The sequence below is a fragment of the Terrapene carolina genome, unplaced genomic scaffold (assembly GCF_002925995.2).
Source record: "Terrapene carolina triunguis isolate 2854851 unplaced genomic scaffold, T_m_triunguis-2.0 Scaffold211, whole genome shotgun sequence".
NCBI classification, from domain to species: Eukaryota; Metazoa; Chordata; order Testudines; family Emydidae; genus Terrapene; species Terrapene triunguis.
The window spans coordinates 1163859-1177412 of record NW_020664562.1 but is presented as its reverse complement, the minus strand read 5'-3'; the positions used below and the strand labels follow the sequence as shown (position 1 = coordinate 1177412).

Sequence of the window (13554 nt, the reverse complement as noted above, 5' to 3'; positions counted from 1 at the left end):
TGCACTGCATAAGAGCTTTGATTGGCTACAGCTGGCAGCTGGCTATTGTAGTGCTGTAGCTAAGCAGTACAGGCTTGTGCTTTTAGTGCTGAAAGGCCTGGGTTCAAATCCTGGTATCAAGCCAGCTGGTTACAGGTATGCTGGATTTAATGCATCCCTTTGTTTTTTGTATCTAACATTTAAACCTGGGCTTTCTAGGCTCCAGGAAATTGCATGTTGGGGGACAGGAGGAGAGGTCAGGTCTGGGGCCATGTCCCTTGACTCTTCCTCCAAAATGCTAAAGAAACGTGTACCTATTTCTCACTCTCTGAGGAGAGTATAGACATCAGCCTTGGGACTAACTCTGGGGAAGTAACATGCTTTTATTGCCCTCTCTGAGCTGACGTGCAAAATAATTGGCTCTCCGTATAAATGCTGCCATCCCTTTTCCAAGGAGGAATTCAGGCTGTTAAGGGGGACACACTACCCGTGAATTGACACAGCTCCATAGACTTCAGTGACACTATCCCACTTTGTACCCACTGAGGATCTGGTCCCCTCTGACTACAGCTAGCGTTAGGGATGTGCAGTGCCATCCTACCTGCCACCACCTTGCTGATGGTGCCCCCTGGATGCCCAAAGAGCTGGGAGCAGTGGCAATCAGATTTCCTCTTTGAAATAGGTAGAAGCTGAGAAAAGTGAGAGCAGTGTTTGTGCTGGAGAGCTCATTTTGGGGTGGGGGGGAGGGGAGAATCTTGGTGACGTTCGGGTCTCTGAGCCTTTGTACTTGCAGGGTTTGGGTTTCTAAGGGGCTAAGAAATTCATTTACCTCTCCCCCCACATTCTGAGATTATGCTAAGGCAGGGGTGGGCAAACTACAGTCCAGGGGACACATCCAGCCCTTCAGACATTTTAATCCAGCCCTCCAGCTCCTGCTGGGGAGCGGGGTCTGGGGCTTGCCCCGCTCCACACGTGCCGTGGCTCTGCACGGCTCCCGGAAGCAGCAGCATGTCCCTGCTCCAGCTCTTATGCATAGGGGCAGCCAGAGGGCTCCGCACGTTGCCTCCGCCCCAAGTGCTGCCCCCGAAGCTCCCACTGGCTGGGAACTGGCCACCTGGACGCATCTCCACGTAGGAGCCAGAGGGGGGACATGCCGCTGCTTCTGGGAGCTGCTTGAGGTAAGCGCCACCCAGAGCCTGCACCCCTGACCACCTCATGTGTCCCAGCCCTGATCCCCCTCCCACCTCCTGAACCCCTCGGGCCTAGCCCAGAGCACCCTCCTGCACCCGCAACCCCTCAGCCCCAGCCCAAACTTGCACCCCCAGCTGAAGCCCCCACCCTCCCCCCACACCCTAACCTACTGCCCCAGCCCGAAGCCCCCTCCTGCACCCTGAACTCCTCATTTCTAGCTGCCCCCCAGAGCCCGCACCCCCAGATGAAGCCCTCACTCCCTCCTGCACCCCAACCCCCAATTTTATGAGCATTCATGGCCCACCGTACAATTTCCATGCCCAGATGTGGCCCTTGGGCCAAAAAGTTTGCCCACCCCTGTTCTAAGGCAATTCAGGGAGCAGCCCCAGTGCCTCTTGTGACAGGGAGGGGAGGCAAATTGAATGCAAATGGTGCACTGCTGTGATAGCTGCAGTGGCCTCTGAATCCTGATTCTTATGAATGTGTTGGAAAGTGAGGAGGGCAGAGCAGAAGTGGGAGAAGAGACCATTCGCAGGATGGAAAAATACTGGCCAGCCCTTCTAGCAGGCCGTACGCTGTGCGCTTCCCTGCCATGCCCAGTCCTAGGATGTCAGCCGCCCTGAACTCCATTCCCCCTCCTCCCTGCGGAGCCAGGATCTGAAATTAAAATGAATGTGGTCAAAGCTCTGTTGTTTTTGTATAGCCAGGGGGGAAAGCTGGGTACTGGGCTGGCGCTCCCCACCCCTGCCCAGCAAACCTTTGGGTGTCCTAGTCAGACAGCTTTCCCCTCTCTGCCCTGTTTAGCGAGCGCGGCTTGTTTTTGTGCATGCGGTTATATAAAGAAAGGGCAGCTGTTAACATTACCACTTTGGATAGCAGGGAGAGTTGATCCTGTCCCCACTTTCCAAGAACCGTTAGAGGGGGGAAAACAACCCCCTCCCCCTGCTTTCTAAACCCGGCTTGGCCTTTCCCTCCCCAGAAGCACCTAGTGCCTGGGGAGAGTGCTTGCTTGCCAGAAAAGAGCGGCACAGGGAGTGTAAGCAGACAGCCGGGGATCTGCAATGCTGGGAATCCAGTGGGAGAGGGGGGGAGGCAAACTTCACCCTAAACCGAGTTTTACTGTTACCGGAATTACAATGCAAACTCAGAGCGGCACCTTCCTCGGGCGGCAGCGCCAGCAGAGTCCCAGAGCCGCTGTCTCTGGGGTGCTTCCTTTGTTTTGAAACGGGGCACAGTGAGAACCGGCCCACACCGCTCTCGGGATCGACTCGCAGGGCTCCGGCAGAGGGGGCCAGGGCATGCACAAAGGGGCCAGTGTGCGGCTTCAGGAGCAGGCAATTCATTCTCCGCCTGCTGCTGCACTGAGCTTGTTTTCCTCTCCCTGCTGGAGAAGGCGGGGTCCCCCGGCCCAGCAGGAGCTCGCTCTTGTTTTCCTCTTTCCCCGCTCCCCCCTGCCAGCCCAGCCCAGCTCTCCTCTCCTCTCTCCCTCCCGCCCCCTTCGCCCTGTCTTCGCTGGCCCAATGGCTGGGATCCACGGGCCGCCCATCAGCTGATCGTGTCGTGCTCACGTCTTGAGGAAGCCAATCGGACAGCCCGGGGGCCGGCACGGGCAGCCGATAAATGAGCGAGCAGGGAGCTGGCTTCTCCAGAGCCGAGCATGGGAGCACCTCGGGGAAAGTGAGTACTCGCCCATCAGTCCACCCAGCCTGCCTCTCCTCTGCATCTCCTCTCCCTGCTCAGTAGCCAAGGTAACAGCTTCTGTTCCCACGGGGCGGGGGTGATGGCAAATCTCTGCCCGTTCTCTCCCATGCATTGGGTGGCTTTGCGGGGGGACGTGTACTGGGAATGTGTCGCCCCGCGTATGGGATTGGGAGGGGGGGGTGTGCTCCAGGCTGCTTTGATGCTGTTCACAGGCAGTGGGGTGGGCTAGGAGGACGCTTTGCTTAATGTGGCGTTGTTGGGTTTTGCTGCTTTCCCTTAGAGGATGGTCCTGCCCCTGCTCCTCTTAAATCAATGCACCCTGCTTCTGGCAGGCTGTTTGTACAGCGCCGGAGAAATCCCGCTGGGCTGGGTCCCACAGGGGGCTCGGCTCGGGTCTGCAAGGCTGTATTAAAAGGTGACTTTGCGGATGGAACTTGTCTTTTCCTGAAATGCCTCTCCGTGTGTTTCCCTATTTCATTGTCTTGCTTCCAGTCAGTCTCCGATTCCTCGAGCAGGGAGATTCCTGCCTTGACGACAAAGGGACGGCTGGGTGTGTGGTACCTTTATTCCTGCTGGTGTCTGGGGCGGGTACGCCGGTATAGCTCCCCTTTCTAGGCTGCTGTGTTTGGCTGCTTTATGTCTCCGAAGCAGCCACTCCAGGGGGCAGCTCCGATTTAGCTCTGTAAAGAGGAGGGGAAACTAGGTCGCTCAAGATCTTCTATGGGGCTTCTCTTTGCTGGAGCTTTCTGGGACAGAAGATCTCCTCACCGTTGCAATGCACAAGGCTCCTTAGCAGTTTCCTTAAAAAACCGGGAGTGCAGGCTCCTAAGGCAGGAGAACAGGGGAGGAGGGATTTGCGTGAAGAGAGAAACAGCCATAGATCAAATTTCTTCGCTGACCATAAAAGAAGCCGTGGGGGGCAGCAGTGGGTCCTTCAGTTGGAAGCTTTTACAGGCCCAAACCTGGACTGCCACCGTAGAGGCATGAAATCAAATGGGCAATAAATGCAGTGACAGCAAGGGGGATGCAGAGAGGGAAGGGGAATCCAGGGAGGTTTGTATCATGGGGGGTGGTCTGCCTTCTGGCCAGTTGTAGGGGAGAAGCAGGCTGGTTCTGAGACCCCAGCTGTTTCCGGGCTCGAGTAACCTCAGTGCTGCTTTTATTGCCAAGAAATAAATAAAGGCAGGGAAGGGGCTGAACAAAATCTTGTCTGTGCCGGTCAGAGGGGTGGCTGCTTCTGAGAGTACCAGAGAGGGCTCGACTCGGGGGCCTGCTGGGAAGGCTGGGATAGGGTTGGCAAGGGCCAGCAGGGCTCCATGACGCCCGGCACAGCTGCTGGTGTGACAGAGGCAAATCTGCATTCCTCATATGGGACAAGGGAGTACAGTGTCTTCAGCCAAAGCAGCTACTTCTCAGAGTCAGGGGCTTTTGCCCCAAGTATGCAGAGCCAGGGGGATGTAAAAGATCCCCAGTGACCTCCAGTTGCATCCTCTGAATCTGCTACAGCTCTCCCTGTATGTGAGCAGGGCTCCTCTGCCTCCAGATGCTCCATGGCTGAGAGGCCCCTTGAGTCTCTGCTGTTCAAAGGTTACTTACTTTGCCTTGGGCTGTAGTTAGGGGCCCCTCTCATCTTACTTAGATAACAGTATTGTATATCTTCAGATCACATGGCCTGGAAATGGAGCTGTCTCTGGCAAATGGTCCTTACTGGAATGGGAAAGGACCACAGAAGGCCCTGTCTAAGCCAAAGTGGGCAAAAACGCTGCTCCAGGGCAATGTATGTTCTGAAATTGCATTTTGTGAGTGAAGAGTTCACAGTGGAGTCAAGGAGCCCTTCTGAGGGGCTGCTGATCTCTTAATGATCATAATAGCTAGAGAGGGAAAAGACCAAGTCCATCAGCTGCCAGGGCAGGACCCAACCCCTCAGTAGATGAGATCTCGGATATCCTGAGACCACAGGAAATCTTTGAAACCAAATTATCGTTGTAGCTGGTCCCAAACCATGTTATTGAACTGCCGTATTGATACACTGTCTGTTTCCTATAGTGTAATCTACTGTATTCAGATTCACAACTGGTGTAATCAGCTATGATGCTGTCTGGGATATTCCAGCATAACTGTCTAGGGGACACTCAGTGCACACATCTCTCTTCTGTTGCTGAGCTGTGAAGATCTCCCACTTGGTCATTCTCTTGTATAAGGGTGTGAGAACCCATTCGGAACACAGAAGTATTCATGGTTGGCTTTTCCCTCCCCTCCTGGCAGGACCCCAGTAACACACCCCGCAGCCATGGCCACCTCAGCGAGTTCCCACCTGAGCAAAGCTATAAAGCAGATGTACATGAAGCTGCCTCAGGGTGAAAAGGTGCAAGCTATGTACATCTGGATTGATGGGACTGGGGAGCACCTGCGCTGTAAAACCCGGACGCTGGACCAAGAGCCCAAGAGCATTGAAGGTAAGAGGGCAGGTGTATGGGTGAATGCTGGGACTACAAGCAGTTGCACCCAGTGGGTTTGCAGCAATATAGGGCTTGGCTTGGGTTCAAGCATCTGACCACAGAGCTGTAAAACGCTGCTGTGCTGTTGGAAGACAGAGCTCCTTCTCTTTGAGTTGGGAGTGGGGGTCTCTCCCACATGGGGGAAATCTGGACCAGAGACAGTCAGTGCATTCCCGCCCTTGAGTTCTTTGTATCGAGTGCGTGATGTGGGATAGCTCCCACCTTGTTCCTGGTGTGTGTTTGGGAAAGTGGACAGGCTGAGCGAGATGCACTTCATAATCTCCTGATGTGGAAGGAGATCTGGAAGACCACTCTTCTCCTTGTGGGGCAGAGGTGTAAGTAGAGCTGGGAATCGGTGACGTGTCCCCATCTGCACTAAAGGGGTGTCTGTCTGCAGGGTATTCCCAGCCTGCTGGCTCTTTACCTGTAAAGCTGTTCTGGCCCTGGGGAGATGGCAGGAAGGAAATGATGGGAAGATAATATATCCAGTGTAATTAAGAGCTTGTGTGTCTCAGAACAAACAGCCCCAACTGACATGATAATAGCATTCGGATTTCTTCACTTGTTGCCATGGCACTGGCCAGGACAGTTATAAAACCAAAGTACTGTGCATGAGCAATCAGAATTATCTCCCTGCCTCACCGAGGAAGTGGCTGGCACAGCTTGTTTGGCACCCATAGCACATGGAACGGGATAACAATGGGGGCAGAGTTAATTTCTTCACAGTTGCTTCACATGTGCTCGCACTGCAAAAGCAGTATTCAGTGGGGGGCCTGAGCCATGCTCAACTGGAGGGGCATAGGTAGTGTAAAGGGGATGTTCTCTCCCCACAGTCACTGGACTATCCAATTGATGATATTCCCCCTTCAGGCAGCTCTAGGCCTTGTGCATTCTCCCAAGGTTCCCTTCACCGGGTCTGTGCAGTTGCATCAATGTGGAGGAGCGTGTTTCAGGGCCGTCCAGCAGTCTGGAGACAACTGAGGACACCGGACTCCCTCTCTCATTCCTTTTGACTTATAGCATCTCCCTGATTCCCTTTGTTTTGGCTAGGGAAACCCATCGGGGTCTTCATCTTACTATAGCGTGTTGGCTACAAGATAGGAAGTGTTCGTCAAGGACGTCTGCAGTGCAGTAAGCTGAATCGGACTTCGCTGATGTCCCAGCTTTTTGTTTTTCCACAGGGTAGCAAAGAGCAATTCCCTCACCCCATCTTTCAATGGGAGCAAAATCAACAAAGTACAGTGTGTGCCAGTGTCCTTTAACAAGCAATCTTTTTTGCACAATGGTCGTGCTGAATCAGCTGGTGAACTCATCTTGGTGGTTATGGAAAGCTGCTAACCTAAAGGGGTGAATTTTTCTCTCTTGCTCTAGATCTACCTGAGTGGAACTTTGACGGCTCTAGCACCTTCCAGTCTGAGGGTTCAAACAGTGACATGTACCTTCTCCCTGCTGCCATGTTCCGGGACCCTTTCCGCAAGGACCCCAACAAGCTGGTTCTTTGTGAGGTCTTCAAGTACAACCGCAAGTCAGCAGGTATGGTGCAGTGCCTCCCCTGAGAGTGGCTGCAGTAGTTCTGGGAGGGGTGAGAAGGCTTGCTCCCTCTTGGAGTAGAGGAGGGTGGGTGGAGGGGTAACTGTCAGAACAGTAGTTAATGGAAGACTTTACCAAGCACCATTAATGCATTAACACTGTACAAGACATACAAATATTCCTGCCCTGAAGAGCTTGGCTATAAAGAAAACAAGATACAGTAGGCAACGCCAAGGGACAAACTAGCTTAGATGTTTATCTATTCTGGTCTAGCCTCTCTTGTCACTGGAAACACGGAGATGGAGGAGTATGACATAGGTCAGTGCTTGGGAATATTGAAGGACTCGTCAAGAGGAACTCCAATGCTGGGAGGGATGTGGGGACTGGGAAATCATTCTATGGGGCAGCATGGAAGGGAGTGGGGAAAGAAGTGAATTGGGTGGTATCACTGATTGGTGGGAATAATGTGAACCTGAAGGAACAAAACCTCTGACATGTGAGATGTAGGCCTGGTCATGGACGAGTAGCTTCTGTGCACATGATTGCCAGCATATGGTTCAAGAGACTAAGAACATTATGGAACAGTACAAGGAAGTCCATAAGATGGCATCAACAACCAATAGGAGCACCCACTATTTAAGGCCAGCAGCCCTACCTACCACTTAGATCGTATATTGGCTAATGATGATGGTCACAGGGCAGTCTCTTTGGGTCTGAATTTCTGGGCTTCCCTAGAGGTCTGGGTGGGGAAATGAGTCCCCCAGACAGCCTGTATGGTAGTGGCTTTGTCCAGAATACATTGGCAAGTCATAGCTTCCATGGTGGGATAAGAATCTGAGCTGTTCCACCAGAGCAGCTCACCGGACTCCTTTTTTTACCAGTAGCTAGAAGCTACTCGTCCATGACCAGGCTACATCTCACATGTCAGAGGTTTTTGTTTGTGGCTAAAACATTGGTGAGCTAATAAGCTTTGTGCTTTTCTTCCATTCTAGAGTCAAACCTCCGGCATACCTGTAAACGGATTATGGATATGGTGTCCAACCAGATCCCCTGGTTTGGGATGGAGCAGGAATACACTCTTCTTGGGACAGATGGACATCCATTTGGCTGGCCTTCCAATGGCTTCCCTGGGCCCCAGGGTAAACTTCCAGGAGTTAATATCTGAACTAGGAATAAGAGATCTCATGAATACTTAACCCCAAATCATAATGTTATCAATCACTAATTAATGGGATTAATTGGAAATGTTTAAAGTGAGACGAAAGATTCAAGGAGTTGCTAAAATTGGATCACCAAAAGCTATGCTGACAATGGCCAAAACTAAACAATGAAAGTAATCTTTAGTGGCTGTATGGTAATCTTATGACATATAGACCAGACACATATCCAGTGTTAGTTCCATTAGTCTGCAATTCATTTAAATGTGACCAGTTGGACAGGGTTTTCAGAAGTAGGAGCCCAAGTCCCACTGACTCTGACTGGAGTCACGCTCTGGAGGTACTTTGTTCTACTATTACCCCAAATGAAAGCAGTATAGAGACTTTCCTGCGACCTGTGCCTTCTGAGAACCCTTTCCTAACTACTCTGTGCTCTTCACTGCACTCAATCACAAGCTATTTGAAGACTATGTTCACCTTTCTTGTGCTCTATGCTACTGCAGGTCCATATTACTGTGGCGTAGGAGCAGACAAGGCCTATGGCAGAGACATTGTGGAAGCGCATTATCGTGCATGTCTCTATGCTGGTGTTAAAATTGGAGGAACAAATGCAGAAGTGATGCCTGCACAGGTAACTACTTTGGCTTCACCTGCCATTGCAGTCAGCTGGCACCAGCCCATGATGCAATGCAGAAGCTCATGCTGCTAAACTCTGCCGCTGCAGTCAGTATGTACCCTGGGGCTTTGCAAATGTTGAGAGTGCAGGAGGGTGCAGAGGGGGTGAACAGCATCTTGCAGCAAATGGTTCTTCACCAGACTGAGCCAATGGTTCGTTTTTTGTTTTTCTCTCTGCTCTCTGTAGTGGGAATTCCAGGTGGGCCCGTGCGAAGGGATTGAGATGGGGGATCACCTCTGGATTGCACGCTTCATCCTACATCGGGTGTGTGAAGACTTTGGGGTAATCGTGTCCTTCGATCCCAAACCCATCTCTGGGAATTGGAATGGAGCTGGTTGCCACACCAACTTCAGCACCAAGTCCATGAGGGAGGAAGGAGGCCTCAAGTAAGTTTCTCTGCAACTGGGCTAGTTGCATCAGTCTGGCAAACTCAGCTAGGGAAAGTGGACTTTACCAACAGCAGCAAGACTTCTACAGAGCTGAGACTGCACCTGAGGCACTAGTTGGCTTGCCAGGGGAATAGTGACATGTCTTGCTCCATGCAAGAGATTTTTGGCTTGAATACCCCCCCAGAGATTCTAGATTTTAATTACCTGGAACTGAACTCCCTTCCCACTGTAGCTGTTGCACCCAGAGGTTGTCTGCACTGAAGACTGAGGAAATTCCCCCAGTAGTGGTCTAACACTGGTACAGTTCCACCAACACTAGCAATGGTGGAAGTGCTAATAGACAAGGGGCAGCTGTTCTTACCACTGTCTAACACTGGATTACCCACCTCTGTAAAAAGGCCTGTACTCCATCTATAGTAGGAGTTTATCTCATGCTAGACCAAAGGAGGGAGAATTTCTGCCTCACTGTAAACAAGGCCAAATATTGAAAGTAGATTCAGATTGGACTATTCTTAGACCATTGGCTTACAGATTCCACTGTACTTGAGAGTCTGGGACTTTGTTTTTCAGGGACTAGATTGTACTTTTCAGGTACAATGGAATTCTGTTAAGGATCCACTTGGGCATTTCTCTGCCCACTCCTCCCCCGTAACTTGAATGGGTGCATTCAGATTATCACTACACTTGCAGAACTCATAAGCTTCCGAAATAATAAAACGTGTCGAAGCACAACCTGTGTCTTCCCAAGGATAAATTTACCAGGCATATTTAGTGGCAATGCAACTCAGCCAAATTATTGGTTCTAACTGGTACCCCCACAAGCTGTAATGTTCTTTACCTCCAGTCAGTGAGAGTCTTACCTGCCTTTGGGATCCCCCCAAAAATTCTGAGAGCCTCACTGGTCAGAATAGGCAAGGAGGGGAAAACACCCAGCCCCACATGCAGGGGAACTAGCTGTAGGAAAGTAGGATTTGAACCATGTAACCAAGTGATACAGTGGATTCAGTTTCCCAAAGAAACTCACTATCAATGAGAGGAAGGGTCCCATGGCTGGTACTAGCTGGAATGGGAATGCTTGCAGATAAGGGACTGAAACATGGGATTTGTGTGCTTGGGTGGGGTGTGGGAGAAAGCCAAGTGGGTGAGTTCCTGCCAACATTATCCGTGGCCAAGTGAACAGCAGCACAGCCAGTGTTCTTGCCAAAGGCTCACAACCTCCCGCCTTCTGTCTCCAGGCATATAGAAGAGGCCATTGAGAAGCTCAGCAAACGGCACCAGTACCATATCCGCGCTTACGACCCAAAAGGGGGGCTGGACAACGCCAGGCGCCTGACAGGCTTCCACGAGACATCCAGCATCCACGAATTCTCTGCTGGCGTGGCCAACCGTGGGGCCAGTATCCGTATCCCCAGAAATGTGGGCCAAGAAAAGCAGGGCTACTTCGAGGACCGCCGGCCCTCTGCCAACTGCGACCCTTATGCTGTGACGGAGGCACTAATCCGTACATGTCTTCTCAGCGAAACCGGGGATGAGCCCTTTGAGTACAAGAACTAAGTGGACTGCCCCCCGACAGACACCGCCTACCCCCAAATGTCCCTTCTAGATGTAATTTTGAGGGCACAAGTTACCACTTTGTTTGTGTCCCAGTAACTCTTGTTGTGTTGGGGGGAGGGAGCATTTAGTTCTTGTTGATGTCTCATTGTTGATGCTTGAGAGGAGGAGTGTGCGTTAGAGAAGAATTTTAACCACTGTTTTGTCTAATTCATCTGTATGTCTGATAGGACCCAGTGGCTTCCATGGACACAGGGTGATAGGCTGAAGGAAGGTGGATGGACAAGAGGCTGTAGTGGGTTTTGCCCAAGAGAGTCTAACCCCCATGATAATGACATACATAACTCAGCTCTCCATAGACCAATTGTCCTCGGATTAGAGTTATTCGGGGGCGAAAGGAGTAAAGCAGCTATGATAGATTCTGACCCCTTTGCACACTTACACATGGTGGGAAATTTCCCTTCTCTGGCTTTGATAAGACTCTTGGGCATCTTCTTGCATTCTGCTGTCCCAGCTAAATGTGGGAGCTGGTAGCAAAATTCCTCCTTGCTCTGTCATTGGAAGCCACTCGATCTCCTGTGTATAACACAGAGTGAAGTAGTATTTTTTTTATATTTAAATGTAAAAACAAAAAAAACTATATATAAATTTTTTTTAAAAAAAAAAGACGTTCCAATAACTCAGCCAGCTAGAGCAGGCGGGTTCCTGAAGGTACTGTTGGAGGTGGAACTCCAGCGTGGGCTAGAGCAGAGGGTAGAATGGGGGGGTGGGTGGGGGTACAGGAGGTATGTTCTTTTTTTTTTTTTTTTTTTTTTTTAAACTTAAACTCGAGCTGATACGGGCGCGTGGCGTGGCTGAAACACAAGAAGATGCTCTAAATTATGAGTTGGCTGGTCAACTTAACTGTGTTAGCGATGGGGTCATGGGTGTTTTATTTTCCAGTGGGATTAGCATGTCACTAAAGCAGGGCTTTTGATAAAAAGAAACAAGTTTTAGATTTTAATAATGTTTTTAGGGTTTCTAAAGTTTGTACAGTTTTACAGAGACCATTGGTGTTAACTGTTGATATGTCCAGGCACGCAAACTGCCTGCCACCTAGCCAGGACTACACTAATGAGGGGGCTCTGTGCCACCCTGCCCTCCCCCCCAGGCTGCCCCTAAGTTCTCAGGGGAATGCCTAGTGGGTTCAAACGTTCTGAGATTTTGGATGATGCCAATATATGCCATTGCATTTGGATTTACAAATAGTTTCTTTTATAATAACAAAAAACCTTAATTCTGACTTCTTTCTCTCTGTGGTTTTATTCCTCTGAAATGTCATGGCGTGGGCTCTTAGCTATCTGGAGGGATTTCAGCCTGGATTTCCTCTCTCTCCTGGGATAAGATGGGGAATCCTGGACACACATGTTCATTCTCTGGGCAAAATGCCATCGTTTGCCTGGAGGAACTCTTGGGATTAGGGTTGCCAATTTTGGTCAGATGTAGGTTTCATTGCATGACATAATCTTTAATTCCTGGAGACTCCTGGACAATCCAAGTAGGGGTGCCAACCCACCATGGATGAGCTGGGGAACTCAGACATGGGATCTTCATTTAAAAAGCCCCCCCAAATCTGAAGCCATTCAGTTGTGTAAGAACACATTTTACAAAGCCGTTTGGCCAAATTCAGCTCATTATGCCTGCATCTGTGTACCTGAAATGGGGCTGTGACCTGCTATTGTTCACATTAGCTTTCCTCTAGTTGTCTGCCCCGAAAGAGTCCAACAAATCAAACCCCCTTCTCTTCAGAAGAGGTTAATGCAGGAACCTGGGGCTAGTAGCAATGACTTGCCTCATACAATTTTCTAAACAGAAGGCCTAAGTGGTGTTGACTGCCTGCAAATCCTGCCTGTTTCACTTGGGATCAGGGTCACTGTGATAAAGAATTAATCACACATTTCCTAATTCAAAAGTCAGACTCCTAGGGTGGGATTTTTCAAAAATGCTCCATGTTAGCCTTCCTCTGCTCCCATCTTGGGCATTTTACTGTTGACTTCAGTGGAAACCACTAAGCCAAGGGCAAGCGCTTTTGTGTATCACACACATAATCTTTCTAGACAAATGTTTATCATTCATAACTTCCCACGCTACTTGAGATGGGCCTCACCTTCCTAAAACCATAGAGTCCATGTGTTGAAAGTGACCTCTAGCTCCACCCCCTTGGAAGACTCCGTGAAGCATCTACTTTCCTAGTTGTGCCAGATAGCCTCTGGTAGGAGATGCCCTCACAGAATTCACATATTGTTACTGGAGAAACCCTGGTGCTCAGTGCATGGGGCAAGTCTGTACCTAGGGTTCTGTGGTAGCCTAGATGCCAACAGGTTCCCAAAGGTGAAGGCTGGTAATATAAGAGCAGGCTAGCTGGGTCTGACTATCCAGGTCCCTCAATAGAAGAATGGATGGGAAAATGAGTGTTTGCCCCATACAGCCTGGATGGCAGCAAAGACTTTCATAACCCCAGCCATCAAAAGAAAGACTGCATGCCTGATTCAGATGGGCTGTTGCTCTAGCCTCTAAGGCATACTAGGCCTGATCGTGCTGGCACCGTTGAGAAGGGGGAAGCTTGGCCATTACACGCCCCAAGGAATGCTGGTTGTCTGAACGGGGAAGAGTACAGCTCACTCAGGTTTTTCTGTTGTGCTGGAGGTTTGTGGGGCCCTTTACTGTGGCCATGGTACTTTGTGCAAGGCTGGGCTTCTCACAGGTGCAGAGGAGAGTTATGTGCCCAAAGCCAAGGAGATGTGGGAATTAAATGCTGACCTGGCTCCTGTGAGTATCCCAGCCTGAATGCTTCGATAAAGGTGAAAAACGTAACTCTCCTCAGAGCTGAGAGGATTTCTGCT

The 13554-nt window shown here is 50.4% G+C and overlaps 1 protein-coding gene across 1 annotated transcript; it reads left to right on the top strand.

Moving 5' to 3' along the window:
* Positions 1-2809: 2809 nt before the first annotated feature.
* On the top strand, positions 2810-11448 carry GLUL (glutamate-ammonia ligase). Its single transcript, XM_026656007.2, has 7 exons — positions 2810-2918; positions 5137-5327; positions 6741-6902; positions 7892-8038; positions 8560-8687; positions 8919-9118; positions 10357-11448. Exons 2-7 carry the CDS (start codon positions 5162-5164, stop codon positions 10673-10675), a joined length of 1122 nt encoding a protein of 373 aa, XP_026511792.1. The 5' UTR covers positions 2810-2918; positions 5137-5161; the 3' UTR covers positions 10676-11448.
* The last annotated feature ends 2106 nt before the right edge of the window (positions 11449-13554 follow it).

Excerpts from the sequence above, each read along its gene's own strand:
- GLUL (XM_026656007.2), top strand. The coding sequence starts at position 5,162 with ATGGCCACCTCAGCGAGTTCCCACCTGAGCAAAGCTATAAAGCAGATG. Across the intron at positions 6,903-7,891 it reads GTACAACCGCAAGTCAGCAG|AGTCAAACCTCCGGCATACC; the intron begins GTATGGTGCAGT and ends CTTCCATTCTAG. Across the intron at positions 8,039-8,559 it reads TGGCTTCCCTGGGCCCCAGG|GTCCATATTACTGTGGCGTA; the intron begins GTAAACTTCCAG and ends ATGCTACTGCAG.